Genomic DNA, 16,132 nt, shown 5'->3' with positions numbered 1-16,132 from the left:
TTTTTTTCTCTCTTTAAACCCCTAGGATTATGATTTTGAAAAGGCATCTGATGAGAAACCTGATGAAAGTCAGAACTTTGCCTTGCATCGTGGGCTCCAAAGCCTTCCCAGTACCAGAAAAGTCTACGAATTCTACAATGCTCCAATTGTCAAGTTCTGGTTTTACACGGTTGGTCACTGCTTCAAATCATATTCACAGTAGTAATCAGTGATTACAGAAATGCTAAAGCATTGCTGATTTATTTTTTCCTTCAAGAAGGAAATGTGCCAACAAGGGGAGGAAGTACTTTGAATGTCTAAATGATGATACAGAGGATGTTGACAAGTGTAAGCAAGTAGGGGAGAGGAAGGGACAAAACTTTCAGGAATGGAAATATAAGCTTGCTTTCTGACGAGATTTTAGGAACTCATGGTATTGGATCTTATGGATGACCTAAGAGGACTTTGCAGTTCCTTGTTTTCTCACTGTGTTTTTGAGAAAATCATGTTAGATTAGATTAATTGTAGTAGAAAGAACACTTGACTAGATTCATTGGACTGGTTATGGTAGCTGGATGGTCAAATGGATAGAATTCTGGGCCTGGAGTCAGGAAAAATGGAAGTAAAATCCAAGCCTCAGACACTTCCTGGCTATGTGACCATGAAGAAGTCACTTAAACTCCGCCTGCCTTAGGTTCCTCAGCTGTAAAATGGGGATAATAATAGTACTATCCTGACAGGATTGTTGGGAAGCTCAAAGGAAATAATATTTGTAAGATGCTTAGCACAGTGCCCTTCACATAGTAATTATTTAATAAATGCTTCTTTTTCCCCCATCCTTCTTTGTGGCAATAAATTAACTTTGTGACATTGACCAAGTAACTTACTGTAGTGCCAATACAATATCTACAGCACAAACTGTGACTATAAGTAGTCTCATATAGTGCTAGATCACAAAATATAACAAACTCTCCATATAGAGGACAGAACCAAAACATTTATTTAGACATCAGAAAACTGAATCCCAAAACCAGTAAGCTGAATCCATCAAAGCAACATAAAAGTTAATGTACCATAATGTAGCAGAGAGCCATGCCATCCTTTAGCCTTCCCACAAACCAATATAAGATCAATATTTACTCACAAACTTCTCTGTCTCCTTGCTTCTCTCTCCCACTGTCTCTCTAACTCTGACTCCCAGCTTCCTGTGGCTGTGCTCTATCCTTCAGTTAATTCCTCCCACCACAGGCTCCAGGTGACTACATTTAGCCTATTGGGGGCAGAGTTTATCTTCAAATCAGGGAAGGTCTTCAAATACCCATTAGGCCTATTAAGGGGCAGGGAAGATCTTCAAATTCCCATTCCCATTACACTTACCTTTTCTTATTCTTGATTTTCTAACTATAAAGGAAGACTGAAATCAAAGTTTTCTAAGGATGCTTAAGCTTCTAAGGGTTTTTAGGATTCTAAGTCTATGGAAAGAACTTTAATGATAAATAAAATATGTGTATGCATTCATATTTTTCCCCATGAAAATGAGCATTTGTGTACACTAATTCTTGAAGCTTTAATTTCTTCCCTGTGTATAGAAGTCAGATATGAATTATAATTCTATAGTTAGCTCAGATTTTTGGAAAAAAGAAATAGAAGAGTAATAGTATTTCTTAAAAAGTCAAAAATTCAATAAACAGATATGGTTCTATTTTGGATGGTAGAAATACTGAGAAAATAGAAATTTTGTAGTCTACAGGTATGCATAGAACCTTTTTCTAATTTACCTAGTTTTCTAAATCAGTGAGGAGGCAGTGTGTTGTAGTGGGTAGGGGGCTCGCCTCCCCATCAAGAGATCTTGGAACCTGTGCTCCATACTGGCTGTTTGACCATGGGCCTATCACGTAATCTCTCAGGGGCCCAGGGAACTCTCTAAAATTCTTAAGTTATAGAGGGTTTGCTGATATGCATTGGGAGAATAGTTTCATCAGTAGAGGTGCCCAAACATCAATGTAAACAACTATTATATGGCTATAGAGTTGTTTAGACATGTCTCAGAATACAAGGAAACATCAGATTTTGAAAGAAAATTATACTGGTTTCTCTGCAGTATGTATAAAGCAGGGAATATACTAACTTTAGAAAGCAATCCTAGTAAATACAATGTTACTCAGGTGTTAAAAAAATAAAGACTGGAAAGGAGACTAATTGTAAGCACATACTTAAGTAAAAAGTACATAATTGAGAGGAAGTGTGGTGCAGTGGCTAGGTAACTGGATTTGAGATGAGGAAGACCTTGCCTCTCTGTAAACCTATGTAAGTCACTTAAACTCTCAATGTCACAGTTTCCTCATTTGTAAAATGAAGGACGAACTTGATTATAATTCTATAATTTTTCTATAGGCCCTTCCAGTCCTAAATCAATTACAGCAATTAAATAAAAAAAAATTTTTTTTTTTGCTTTTTGGAGGGCAGTTGGGATTAAGTGACTTGCCCAAGATCACACAGCTAGTTTTGTGTTACGTGTCTGAGGCTGGATTTGAACTCAGGTCCTCCTGACTCCAGGGCTGGTGCTCTATTCACTGCGCCACCTAGCTGCCCCAATTAAATCAATTTTTCTAATCTTCTGATTTCAGTAATTTAAATAAATGACTTTAAGAATCAGAATAAACAATTTTAAGATGAATGTTAAAAAAAACCATGCAAAATAGGCAGCCAAAATTAGGATAGCTGGGTAGAATAGATAGCTAATAGAGACTATTTGACTTGGAAATATTATGGTAAAGAGTACCTGAGACTAATGCCTATCATGCTTATATGTTTCATTTTTTGCAGCTCATTTCTTTGGTCCAGTGTCTAGAATATGTGTGTCTAAAGGTGGTGGCAGTGATGGTGTTTGAACCTCAAAGAAAGGCCTAGAATCATTGTACTGCTCACTGACACTGTCTGTTTTGAGGAAGCCAGTGGTGCCTGCCACTTAACTCCTGCCTTGTCAGTCCTCCTTCCTAGGTTACCCAGGAGACATCCACAGAGACTTTGATGTTGAAGACTGAATGGTGGTGGTGGGACAGCTAGTGTGTTTTGAACCTTATCTTCCGTTACTTGTCTTTATCCAAAACCCAGGATCCTCCAGTTTCATCATGTCCAGCATATGAATTTTAATCTTAAGGAACTGATAAAACAGCAAATGAATTCTCTAGAAGATCCTTGAGGGGAACCTTCACATTTTACAACTTAAACTAACATATGTGGTTTAACTCTCTTCCCGTCAGTTCTTAAGTGAATACAGCTGATAGTCATATAGAACTTGAAGGTTTAAAAAGTACTCTGCATAACGTATCTCACTTAATATTATTAACTTTCAGTTATTTAGGATCAGAATGATGCATATTGACTTGTCATTTAATCAGATAATAGCTTTCTATTTAGAAGTTAAATGACGTCTAAGGTTATACAACAATTGTATATTATTGTAATTATTAGAACTTAATTGTAATTATTAGAGCTGGAACTTGAACCCAAATTTCCTGATTCCAAGACCAGTTCATTCTTTCTTTCTCTTCCATTTGTCTTTCTTCACCAAGATACCTATTTGTGTTTTTCAATGTGAGATGATTCTTGATTCTAATGTTATTTAAAGGTGTTTCGGGTTAGTCTGCTTTTCTAATTCTATTGCTGGCCCACTGATCCCTGTGGTATGTGTGAATCTCTCCTCCACAGATGGCATACTTGGCATTTCTCATGCTCTTCACGTATACCGTATTGGTGGAAATGCAGCCTCGGCCCACAATGCAAGAGTGGCTTGTGATTATTTACATTTTTACCACTGCCATTGAGAAAGTCAGGGAGGTGAGTTCTTGCCTTTTACCCCTTTCTATCAACCCTTGTTTTTGTGGAGGAAATCAGTCCCTTTTAAAGGACAATGGGATACACACATACATGCATGTATATATATATGTATATGTATGTATGCATGTATATATATCTATCTAGGAAGGGAGCACCTACTATGTGCTGCACTAAACACTTTTAGAAATATTCTCATTTGGTTCTTATAGCAGCCCTTTGAGGGAGGTACTATTATTATGCCTGTTTTGCAGTTGAGGAAACTGAGGCAAATGGGTTAAGTGAGTGGTCCAAGGTCACATGGCCATTAGACTTTGACCAGATTTGAACTCAATTCTTTCTAATTCTAGGCCTAGTGCTCCATTCACTGTGCTGTCTGCCCCATTAATGAAATGAAAGTGCTTAACTTGATTTCTTTTAATTTTTTTAGATTTAAAATGTTTTTTTTACATTACCCAGATTTCCTTTGACATCTCTTCCTCTTTCTCTCCAGAGAGTCATCCAATTATAACAAATAATATTAAAGACAAAATTAAATTAAAATTAATGACAAAAATAGGAAAAAAATCAGCAAAACTCATGAATACATTAAAAAAGGCTGAAAGTTTGTGCAGTACCACACTGGTGGACCTCTCACTTCTGCCGAGGAATAGGATGCAGGTGTCTTCTCAGTCTGATTTCTCACCTGTGGTGTCTGCTATAGGAAGGGTAGCTTCTTAGGGGAGGAAGCACTGACAGAATTAAATCCCCTCTTCTTTATCCGATGGTTCCAGCTCCTTGTTATCCTTAGGGAATTCTAAGATCATTGTCCTACGGAAATTTCTTTTTATCTTTCCCATTCATGGTCTTTGCTTCTTACATTTGACATCATTGATCTACTAATAGACCTGCCTACTCTTTGTGACTACCTAGACACATTCCCTTTGATGGCAATTGTTATAGTCTACCATTACCTGACTTCACTTGTATTTGCCTCTTATCTGTTTCATCTCATAGATGTCAGCACTGCTGAAGTCGCAGAAGTTAGGTAGTATGTGAGTTCGTTTAGAGCTTTCCAAAGGTTATACCAACATACCTTGTTGATTGAAACTAAAAATCACCCCAGGGCACTTTTTTTTTTTTTGCTTTTTTTTGGAGGGCAATTGGGGTTACGTGACTTGCCCAAGGTCACACAGCTAGTTTTTGTGTTAAGTGTCTGAGGCTAGATTTGAGCTCAGGTCCTCCTGACTCCAGGGCTGGTGCTCTATTCACAGTGCCACCTAGCTTCCCTCCCCCACCCCGGCACTTTTTATAGAAACAAAACAAATATTCCTTCCTAACATTTTTTAAAAATTTATTTTCAGTTATAGATTCTCTCCTTCTACTTCTCCTGCACACATTGTGAGAAGGCAAGAAATATGATATCCATTATATGTATGAAGTCATGCAAAATATATTTCCACATTAGCCATTCAATTTGCCTTTAAAAAAGTGGTGTTTTCTCCACATGCAATTACCATCAGACATAATAATGTACTCTTATAGGTTTCAGGAAACATGTTTCTAGGTTTTAAATGTCACATGGAGTTTTACTTTCATTTATTTCTTCCTGGAGACAACTTGTTCAGTATTGCTAAGTAAATGTATTTTTAATATTATAGATATATTGTTTATTATTGGCTATACTGGAACTTACTATCACCTTCGGGAAATAAGACAGAGGGAGAGATCATGTCTATAATGTCATCTTAGAGGCTTTGGGGAAAATAGCTTTATGACAATCTCATTTCACCAGTTGTTAGACATCATATCATTCAGGTAAAATTTCATGGTGAATGTCATTATAATAAAGGGTTTGTTATAATAATAAAGCTCATTCTACAAAGCAGCAGATGGCCTATAATAATAGTACATGGTTGATTTGGTTATGAGAAGTGATCAGCTGTAATATGCGAGTATGAGAGGTGCATTTTCGAGTATTGGTTCTTGTGAGAGTCATGATCTGTAATGAAAGTCATTGATTGCTTGTGGTTTACTAATTATTTCCTATTCACTAATACACTCTGAAAGTTAAATGAATATTTATGTTATAGCATGAGTTTTATAAATTGAACACTTTTGAAGACTTTTAGAAACTTATGCAGAAGTGAACAGAACCAGGAGACCAATTTGCACACTAACAACAACATTGTAATGACAAACAGCTTGAAAGTTGTAAGAACTCTGATTAATGCTGTGATCATTCATGATTCCACAGGACTGTGGGTGAAACACACTATCTACCTCCTGGCAGAGCAGTGATGGATTCAGGGTGCAGAATTAATGCAGAATTTTTTTGGACACAGCTAGTGGGTGAATTTTTTTTTAAAGCAATCGGGGTTAAGTAACTTGCTCAAGGTTACATGGCCAGGTGTTTCTGGGTGGGTGATAAGTGTCTGAGCCCGGATTTGATCCCCAGGTCATCCTGACACTGAAGCTGGTGCTCTTACTCGCTGTGCTACCTGGCCGCCCCTGGGGGAATTTTTTTTGCTTAACTTTGCATAGTTGTTACAAGGAATCCCTCTCCCCCCCCCCCCCCCCCCCAATGCGGGAGGAAAAGGAAGGACAGAAAATCAATTTCTATTAATTAAAAAAAATTACAGTGAGGGTGATTTGTAACTCGTTCAGTGGCATATTTAACAAAGCTTTATTGCTCACCTTGTTACTAGGTCCTAGTATATTCAAAATAATATTCTAGGACTTTAAGAGGATGTGAATATAAATAAAATATGGTTCTGTGTTCAGGGAGCTTATCGTCTCAAAAGGGTGATCAAACACATTGAATTGAGCATAATGTAGAGAATAAGAGAAATACCAACCATATGCTATGAGAGATACAAAGAAGATATCATTTCTGACTCCTACGTCATGGAAGCCTCTTTGAAGAGGTGCTCTTTGGGTAGGGTATTGCAAAGTGGGTGGTATTTCACCAGATAGAAATGGGAGTGGAAAGAACAGTTCGGACAATCATGTCATGATTGAAGGCATAAAGACAGAAAAACCTGGGATGTATTCATGGAACAAGTATTCCTTTTGTCTAGAGCAGAGTAAATGAAACTGCAAAATAGGAGATAAGACTGGTCCTAAATGGTCCTGTCTTTCTTTTATCTCTTATATATGTAGAACCTGCTGTTGGTATTGCTGGAGCAAGGAGTATGAACAGTTTAATAACTTTTGCATAGTTTCAAAATATGATCTCAGTGACCTGGGTTTCTCCAATAGGCAACCCGAGACTGGGAAGACAGGAAAAAAAATACCTAATGGGAGGAATCTAGGATTAAAGATTGTGATGACAGGCCAGGGAAAATTCAGAGGAGCTAACAATGGAATTCAGATTGAGTAGGGAGATACATAAAGCCTGAGGAAGGACTGGTAGAGTAATGAGAGGCCCTGGGATTGAAGGTCGAATGTAAAGTGTTTCAGTAAGGAAGAAATGATTATGATCAGAGATGTGGTGTTTCTGAGCTTTTTTGAAACTTTTGGTCTGTTTTAGTTAGATACTAATAAGCATCAAATAGCAAAAAACTTATCTCTCCACCTCAAGCCTCCTAATCATCTCTACCATTAAAGCCCACCTAATGTTCTATGTTCAGAGAATTTCTTTTCCCCTGATAATAAATTACGACTGAGAACAGATAAGATCCTTTTTACTTCCAATCCCTGTAGTTTGAGAATGAGATTTCTAAAAATGTAGTCATATTATAACAAAATTCTTTCAAGCTTAAAAAAAGTGGATGCGTCTTTAAAAAGTGCTCAGAAGAGACCAAAGGAAGTTCAGAAGGAAACAGACAAAAAGGACAACCTTGGAAAGAGCATTTTGAATGTATCAAATACTTAAAAACAAAATGAAACACAATCCTAATTAATAGAGATTCTTAGGCTCTTTTTCTGTCTGACTTTGTTTATGGAAATGTCGAGTATTTTTTTTTCTTTTAGTTGGCAAATTCAGAGTTTTTTTTAATACTTTAAGTCTACCATAGAATTTGACTTATATTGAGTGAATGAAATATTTCTTCTCTGTTGCTTTTTGTTGCTTTAGAGTCAGTGGTGGTTAGAAAAGATCCATTTTTTGACTTGACATTATAGTCTCAAAATTTTTTACCAAATCATTTATCAGCATCATTACTTTTGACAATATCAAAACACATTTATTGAACCTTTGCTATAGGCAAGCTGCCATTTGATATATAATAGTCCATATATTGAGATTAATTTTGGTCCCTAAAATGTCAGGAGATAGGATAGGTGATCAATATAGCAGAGCAGAAAGAGTGCAAAAGTTGGAGAGTCAGTCCTGGCCTCAGTTCCCAATTCTGGTATTTTCAAAAGATATGACTTCAACAAATCAGTTCTGGGCCTTTCTTTCCATCTGAAAACCGAGGAAATTAGACTAAATGACTAGTTAGTTGCTGTCCAGCTGGTAAATCTGTGATCCTAGGATGCCATGATTAGTGTTCAATATTTCCATTAACTTTTCCTATCTCTTTTCCCTCTCTAGATATTTATTTCAGAACCAGGGAAATTCACTCAAAAGGTGAAGGTGTGGATTAATGAGTACTGGAACTTAATAGAAACTATTGCCATCAGCCTGTTCACAATTGGTTTTGGCCTTCGATGGGCTGATCCCCCTACACGAACAGCTGGAAGGTTAATTTATTGTATAGATATCATATTCTGGTACTCACGACTCTTGGATTTCCTCGCTGTGAATCAACATGCTGGTCCATATTTAACCATGATTGGAAAGATGGTGAGCATTCTCTGGCCATAGCCAGTGATTTTTCTTTCTTTATAAATTTTTTTCAATTAAAAAATATTATTTTCTCTCCTCACCTTCCCCCCCATTGTTAAAAAAAAAACAAAACCCTTGAAACAAATATACATAGCTAAAGCAAAACAAATTCCAATATGTCGAAAAACATACATCTTATTCTGTGTCTTGGAATCATTCCCCCTTTGTCCTTTTACCAAATGTCTTAACAAAATTTCTTTCTAAAATTATTTCAGATTTGGGGGCTTGTTCTCATGAATAACTCTATCAGTGCAATGACCAACCATGCTTCCAGAGGACCAGTGATGAAGGGTTGCCCACCTCCTGAAAAAGAAGTGGTTACATTCGTCTTATTTGTACAAAATAACCTTCATTAACCTTCATCACTGGTGTGAATACCTCTCCTACAGGCACTGGACAGTTTATTTATGTAGAATTTAAACCAGGGTGTTATATAGAATTTAAACAAGGGAGACCACAATGGTCTTAGGTGCACCCATTACAAGCCCTGGATGTAGTAACCCAAAACAAGAATGATTTGGTTGGATCCAGGACCTGGGGAAACTCAAAATACCTTGTAGCTATCTCTAACATTCCTAGGGTTACTGGGATCAGCTGAAATTCTGGGTATAGACATTCTTTGATCACCTAAGGTTAGATTTAAATAGTATAATAATTTTTCCAAACAACATAATTTTTCCTATAAGTTGTCTTTTGTTGTTGTTATTGTCTAAATGGTTCTCTTGATTTTTATTTCCCACTTCACTCTGTGTCAGTTCATATGAGTCTTCATAGGTTTCTCTGAAACCTTCCCTTTCAACCATTTCCTATAGCACAACAGTTTTCCATTTTATTCTTATGCCATCATTTGTTCAGCCATTCCCCAATTGATGGGTACCCCTTTAGTTGCTGGTTTTTGATTTCATAAAGGAAAAAAATTCTGCTATAAAAGTTTTGTACAGATGGAGCTTTTCCCTACTTTTATCCCTTTTGGGTATATAGGTCAAAGGGTATGTACCGTTCCAAAATGCTTTCCAAAATAGATGGACATTCACAGTTACACCAACATTGATCATTTCCCCCTTTTTTCAATTTTGCTTATCTGATGGATGTGAGGCAAAACCTCCAGGTTGCTTCAATTTGCATTTTTCTAATTCTTAAACATTTAGATCATTTAAAAATATCTTGTTGTTAATACTAGGATTTCTTCCTATGAAAACTACCTGTTCATACCCTTTTGACCATTTATGGGGAATAGTCTGGTTTTTGAACAGGTTTCACATAGCCCTAAGATTAGCTTATATATACTTTGGGGAACATTTATGGAAAAGAGTTGACTCTCACCACATCATGGGTAATTAATATTTATTACTTGTTCCATTGCATTGAATAGAGCATGGGCTTGGAATTATGTAGCACCAATGATAGACCCTTAAAGGGAAAAGACCATTTCTTTGGGACCTAGAACCCAAAGCCCCTGAACACAGATCTCTGACTTTCTCCTGAGGCACCTGGCCCAGACTCTTGTCAATAATCCTTCTAATGGCCCTTTCACTGGGACTCTCCTGACACTTAACTCTTTCCATCCACTGCATCTGACCCCACTCCATGCTACTTGCCACTCCTTAATCCCATCCAGATCTTCCCATGGTCTTTCTGTATAAAATACCAATTTTATCCTCATCAAATGCTCAGATTCTTAAAATCTGGCCCCCTTGTATTGGCATCACAAATAGCGCAGACTCACTAGGCATCTCATCTGCTTCTATAGGTGTTAACAATAAACCTTATTACTTGAACTTTCAGGCTTGAGTGGTTGAATTCTTTTGAGGCAGACTCCCTCCCTGTACCTTGCATTTCAGGGAGACCCCTAGAGTGCCACAGAATCAGGAAGAGACTCATTTTCCTTAATTAAAATCTGGCTGTAGACACTTACTAGCTATGTGACCCTGGTTAAGTCACTTAACACTATTTACCTCAGTTTCCTAATTTGTAAAATGAACTGGAGAAGGAAATGACAAACCACTCCAGTATCTTTGCCAAGAAAAACCCCAAAAGGGGCCATGGAGAGTTGGATACAACTGAAAAATGATGGAACAACAGAAGCAGCAACAATATTTGCTCTGGGAAGACTATTCTCAAGCTGTGTGCCAGGTGACATTTGAACTAAGTAAAAGGGTAAGGGAAAAAGCATTTATGAAACACCTGTTATCTGCCAGGCACTGTGCTAAGTATATTTTATAAATATTACTTCATTCAATCTTTGCAACAAGCCTTTGAGATAGGTGCTATGTTATTCCTATGTTCAATTGAGGAAACTGAGGCAAACTGAGGTTAAGTGAGTTGCCCCAGGTCACACAGCTAGAAAGTATCAGAGACCAGACTTGAACTTAGATCTTCCTGATGAGGTCTTGGCACCGTTAAGTTTCCACAAATGAACTTTGAGTTTGTGTATAACCATGAAGGCCATTTTCTTTTTTAGTTCATCTCCATGATGTTTTCTGGACCAAAACAGCTATTTGTCCCTCTTTTTTTTCCCCTCCCTAGGCTCTGTGTGGGAGTGATTTTATTTTCTTTCATCTAATCTTTTTTATTTGAGTGAACTTAAGTTCTCTCTGGAGAGAGCCCAAGTATACTTAGATGCCCTTTTGAATCTGGTCTTGTCTGTGACAGCTAATAGTCCTGGGGTGAGGAAGGTTTGGGTGAGGATATTGTACTGAAATGGAGGAGAGGGGCATGAAAAGAAAAATGGATGAAACCTAAGAGATAAACAGCCTTTTTCAGAATTGTGTCTAGGATTACACTGGTTTGAGTGTGTTTGCTTTTGGTGAATTTGGCATTTATACATGGTAATAAAATGGATGGAATAGAAGTCATTTTGGCAGTTAAAATGAAAAGTTGGTTAGATTTGCCTAATATGAGTTCCTGATAATGATCCTACAAAAAAGAACCAGTTTGACTAATATTCTGCTCAGCCTCTTTTGAATATTGCTAATGAGATGTTAAACCCCCCAAGAGCTGGGCAGTCAGTGGAAGGAGAAAGCAGATTTCTAAATGAATTATTAACTGCATGACCTTTCCAGGAAAAGTTAAAATTTAGTTTTGTTCATGAGGCTGGCATGATTAATTTAATTCCAATAGCGAAAGGACAGACAGATTATTTACTTTCAAAAGGTTTCGTTTGACTGTGGACAACTTTGACCTAAGATATTAACAGAATAAAATAACACTAAAATAAAAACAATAGCTTTGGGTATACCCAGATGAAGGCATTTTTAAAAATAAAGTACAAAAGTTTAAGAGTAAGACAATTATTCTGAGAACAGATGGATTTTTTTCTTTCACTGTGGTTGGCTTTTATTAGTTATAATTTTCTGTTCCATGTTTAAATGAATACCATAGTTGTGGTCCCAGGTCACAGCTCCTTGTGTCCATATTATATTTTTCAGACAGCAAATATGTTCTACATTGTGATCATGATGGCCATAGTGATCTTGAGCTTTGGAGTGGCGCGAAAAGCGATTCTTTCTCCCCACGAGCCCCCATCTTGGACACTGGCTCGTGATATTGTATTTCAGCCATACTGGATGATGTTTGGGGAAGTCTATGCTTCAGAGATAGATGGTAACTAGACATTTTTCTATTTTTGGAAGAATTAAAATTTTGTAGGTTGTTAGAATGAGGGAATCTTTAGTTTATGATCTGAATTTTTGAGAGTGAGGCCTGTTCATGGTCACATATGTAGTTAACATGATAAATCATGCTGTGTTAAGTAATGCCAAAATGTGACTTATATTTTCTTTATTTGTAGTTTGTGCAAGTGACAAAAACTGCCCTCCTGGTTCCTTCATTACTCCATTCCTTCAAGCTGTCTATCTCTTTGTCCAGTATATCATCATGGTGAATCTACTGATTGCTTTCTTCAAGTAGGTGCCACTTTTACGTAGTTAGCACAAGCCAGAATGGTACTGGAAGGATTTGAATGAGTGAGGAGTTATTGCCTCTTGGTTACATTAGTTTCCCATGTGTATGCATGACTGAGGTTTTGATATTGTGAAAGGAGAAAAGGCAAAATTGTGGGAGGAGATAAATAATGATGAAGGGGAAAAAATGGAATGGATGAGGGTTGAAATGAAGGGTGGAGACAGTAACCGTAAATGATAGTAGGGAAGAAATATTGGGACTCACTTGAATTCTCTTTAATTTTCCTCCAAACAACTTTGAAATAAAATAAAATCAAAGGGGAAGAATCAATAAAAGGTCAGGGTGAGACAAATTTCCAGCTGAAGACAATTTAGGAGTTTGGCAGGAAATAGTTGGGTGATAGTTGCAGCATGGGTTGTTCCCAGGTGAGCCATAAGTGGACCTTGGGGGTGGCTGCATTGAAGGCAACCTCCAGCATTCTTAGCCCACAGATGGTAAGGGAGTTGGACAAATGATCAGAAGATTTGAGGGGACCTTTTTCTGGCAGTGGGTGCCGGACCCTGTTTGCTTTGCCCACACAAAGTTCTAGGTCGCAGGCCCTGAGCTCATAAGGAGTGAGAATACTTGTTACTGCCAAGGAGCAGAGGCCCTGGTCACAATTCCAGGGTGAAGGAGAATGCTTGTGGTCACTCACAGAACAGAGCACAGACCAGGAGATCATTGACCACACCCCTCAGTAGATACATCACCTTAAAGAACTGAAAACTTAGACGCCCATAATGTTGCTCTGAAAAGAGAAGCACAAAAAACTTGAAGTTCGGGACAGTGCTCTCTTCACCTAGGGAGCAGAGCCCAATTTGAAAATAAAGTTATAAATTAAGAAGGGGCAGATAGATAGAACACTGAACCAGGAATTGGGAGGACTCATCTTCATGAGTTCAAAACTGGTCAGAGACACTTACTAACTCTGTGACCCGGGCAAGTCACTTAACCCTGTTTGCCTCAGTTTTCTCATCTGTAAAATGATCTGGAGAAGGAAATGACAAACCATTTTAGTATCTTTGACAAGAAAACTCCAAATAGGGTCACCAAGAATCAGACATGACTGAAACAATTCAACAGCAAAAAAATAAGTCAAGAAATAGGCTGGAAAGATGAACAAACAAAAACAAAAAAGAACCTGACCATAGAAAGTTATTATCATGACGGGGAAAATCAAGATACAAACTCAGAAGAAGACAATGAAGACAGCTACATGTTGTCCAACAGGAAGAGATAGAGAAATTTCATTTAAAGTGACTGTAGACAGTATAAAATACTAGGGAGTCTTCCTGCCAAGACAGACCCAGGAACTATATGAGCACAGTTATAAAGTAATTTTCACACAAATAAAGTCAGATCTAAATAATTGGAGGAATATTAATTGCTCGTGGGTAGGTCAAGCCAATATAATAAAAATGACAATTCCACCTAAATTAATTTATTTAGTGCCATACCATCAAACTACCAAAAATTATTTTAGAAAGCTTGAAAATATAACAACAGTTAATTTGGAAGAAAAAAGCTCAAGAATAACAAGGGAATCAATGAAAAAAGATATGAAGGAAGTTGACCTAGCAGTACTAGATTTCAAATTGTATTATAAAATGGTAATCATCAAAACAATCTGGTACTGGCTAAGAAATAAAGTGGTGGATCAGTGGAATAGATTAGGTACACAAGACACAATAAAAAATAGTCGTAGTAATCTAGTGTTTGGCAAACCAAAGATCCCAGATTTTGAGGCAAGAACTCACTATCTGACAAAAATTGCTTGGAAAACTAGAAAACAGCTTGGCAGAAATGAGGTGTAGAGTCCAGAGATGGGGGGACCTGCAACCTGGAGGCCACATGTGGCCCTCTTGGTCCTTAAGTGTAGCCCTTTGACTGAATCCAAACTTCCCAGATTCAGAGGGCCACACTTGAGGACATAGAGGACCACATATGACCTTGAGATGGCACCCTTGATAGACCAACATCTCACACCCTATACCAAGATAAGGTCAAAATAGGTACATGATTTAGACATAAAGGAGGATACCATAATCAAATTAGGGGAGCATAGAAAATTTTACCCATCAGATCTATGTAGGAGGAAAGAGTTTATGATCAAACAGGAGATAGAAAGCATTATGGGATTGGAAATGGATAATTTTGGTTACATTAAATTAAAAAGATTTTGCACAAAAAACAGTGGTCAAGATTTGAAGGAAAGCAGAAAAGTGAGATTTCTATTTAAAAAGAGTTTCTATGATAAAGGATTCATTTCTCAAATATATAGAAAACTGAGTTAAATTTATGACAGTGAGTCATTCCCCAATTGATAATTGATCAAAGGATATAAACAGGGAATTTTCAGAAGTCATATGAAAGTCATATGAAAGTATGCTCTAAATAACTATTGCTAAGAGAAATACAAATTGGAGCAACTCTGAGGTACCACCACAGAAAAGGAAAATGACAAATGTTGAAGAGAGTGTGGAAAAATCAGGACATTCATGAATTGTTGGTGGAGTTGTGAACTGATCCAACTGTTCTGGAGAGCAATTTGGAACTATGCCAAAAGGGCTAAAAACTTTATACCCTTTCACTCAACAATATCACTTCAAGATCTGTAAGAGATTTAGAAAAAAGGAAAAGGATCTATATGTTCAAAAATATTTATAGCAGTTCTTTTTGTGGTGGCAAAGAATTGAAAATTGAGGGGATACCCATCAGTTTGGGAATGACAGATCAAATTGTGATGTACAATTATGATGGAATATTATTGTGCTATAAGAAATGAGAAGCAGGATGGCTTCAGAAAAACTTAGGAAGACCTATATTAACTAAGGCAAAGTGAAATGAACAGAATAAGGAAAACTTTGTACAGAGTAACAGCAATATTTTAAGATGATCAACTGTGAATAACTTAGCTCTTTTTAGCAAAACAGTGATCCAAGGCAATCCTGAAGGACTTATGATAAAAAAAAATATCAACCTCCAGAGAAAGAACTAATGAAATAAGAATGCAGATTGCAGTATACTTTAAAAATTTTTTTATTTTTCTTGGATTGTTTTTTGGTTGGTGTTTTCTTTTGCAACATGGCTAATGTGGAAATATATTTTGCATGCCTGCACATGTATAATCTATATAAAATTGCCTTCTCAAGGAGGTGGGAGGGGAGAATTTGGAATTCAAAATTTTTAAAAAAGGAATGTTAAAAATTACATGTAATTAGAAAAAGTAAAATGAAAATTTTCACTTTAAAAAAGAAGTATTGGAATCAGAGAAATTTGGAGAGATGAGAGTTAGTTAAGAGTTTAACTAGGAATAAACAGAGGATGTGAGATCTTCAGTGGGCAATATAGAATTGAGCAAAGGAATTGGTGGGATACAAGAGAGAAATAGAATTTGTCATTTGGTATATTATTTCCATAGATTAATGCTTCAAGAAGTTGTTAGGGATGGGGAATGTAGAAAGTCTGTACTTGCCTAACTAGGTAAATGACACCTGTTACTTCTAACAGCTGATCAAGTCTGTTATGAATATGTGTCCTCAGTGCAGGTGGCCATTTTGGTGC

At 37.0% G+C, this 16,132-nt stretch overlaps 1 protein-coding gene across 1 annotated transcript in view; it reads left to right on the top strand.

Annotated features, from left to right (window-relative positions):
* Positions 1–16,132, top strand: part of TRPM6 (transient receptor potential cation channel subfamily M member 6) — a 209,344-nt gene that overhangs the window by 118,506 nt on the left and 74,706 nt on the right. The window contains exons 19-23 of the mRNA XM_069084606.1: positions 26–169; positions 3,691–3,819; positions 8,333–8,584; positions 12,055–12,229; positions 12,417–12,531. Of these exons, the coding sequence (XP_068940707.1) occupies positions 26–169; positions 3,691–3,819; positions 8,333–8,584; positions 12,055–12,229; positions 12,417–12,531 (815 nt within the window). The remainder of the gene's footprint in view (positions 1–25; positions 170–3,690; positions 3,820–8,332; positions 8,585–12,054; positions 12,230–12,416; positions 12,532–16,132) is intronic.

This window comes from Petaurus breviceps, unplaced genomic scaffold (genome assembly GCF_028583685.1).
Source record: "Petaurus breviceps papuanus isolate PSGF00001 unplaced genomic scaffold, PetGlider_PUasm1.0 175, whole genome shotgun sequence".
Taxonomy (NCBI): Eukaryota; Metazoa; Chordata; class Mammalia; order Diprotodontia; family Petauridae; genus Petaurus; species Petaurus breviceps.
Note: the sequence above shows the minus strand (reverse complement) of the source record. Positions and strands in the feature narration are given on the sequence as shown.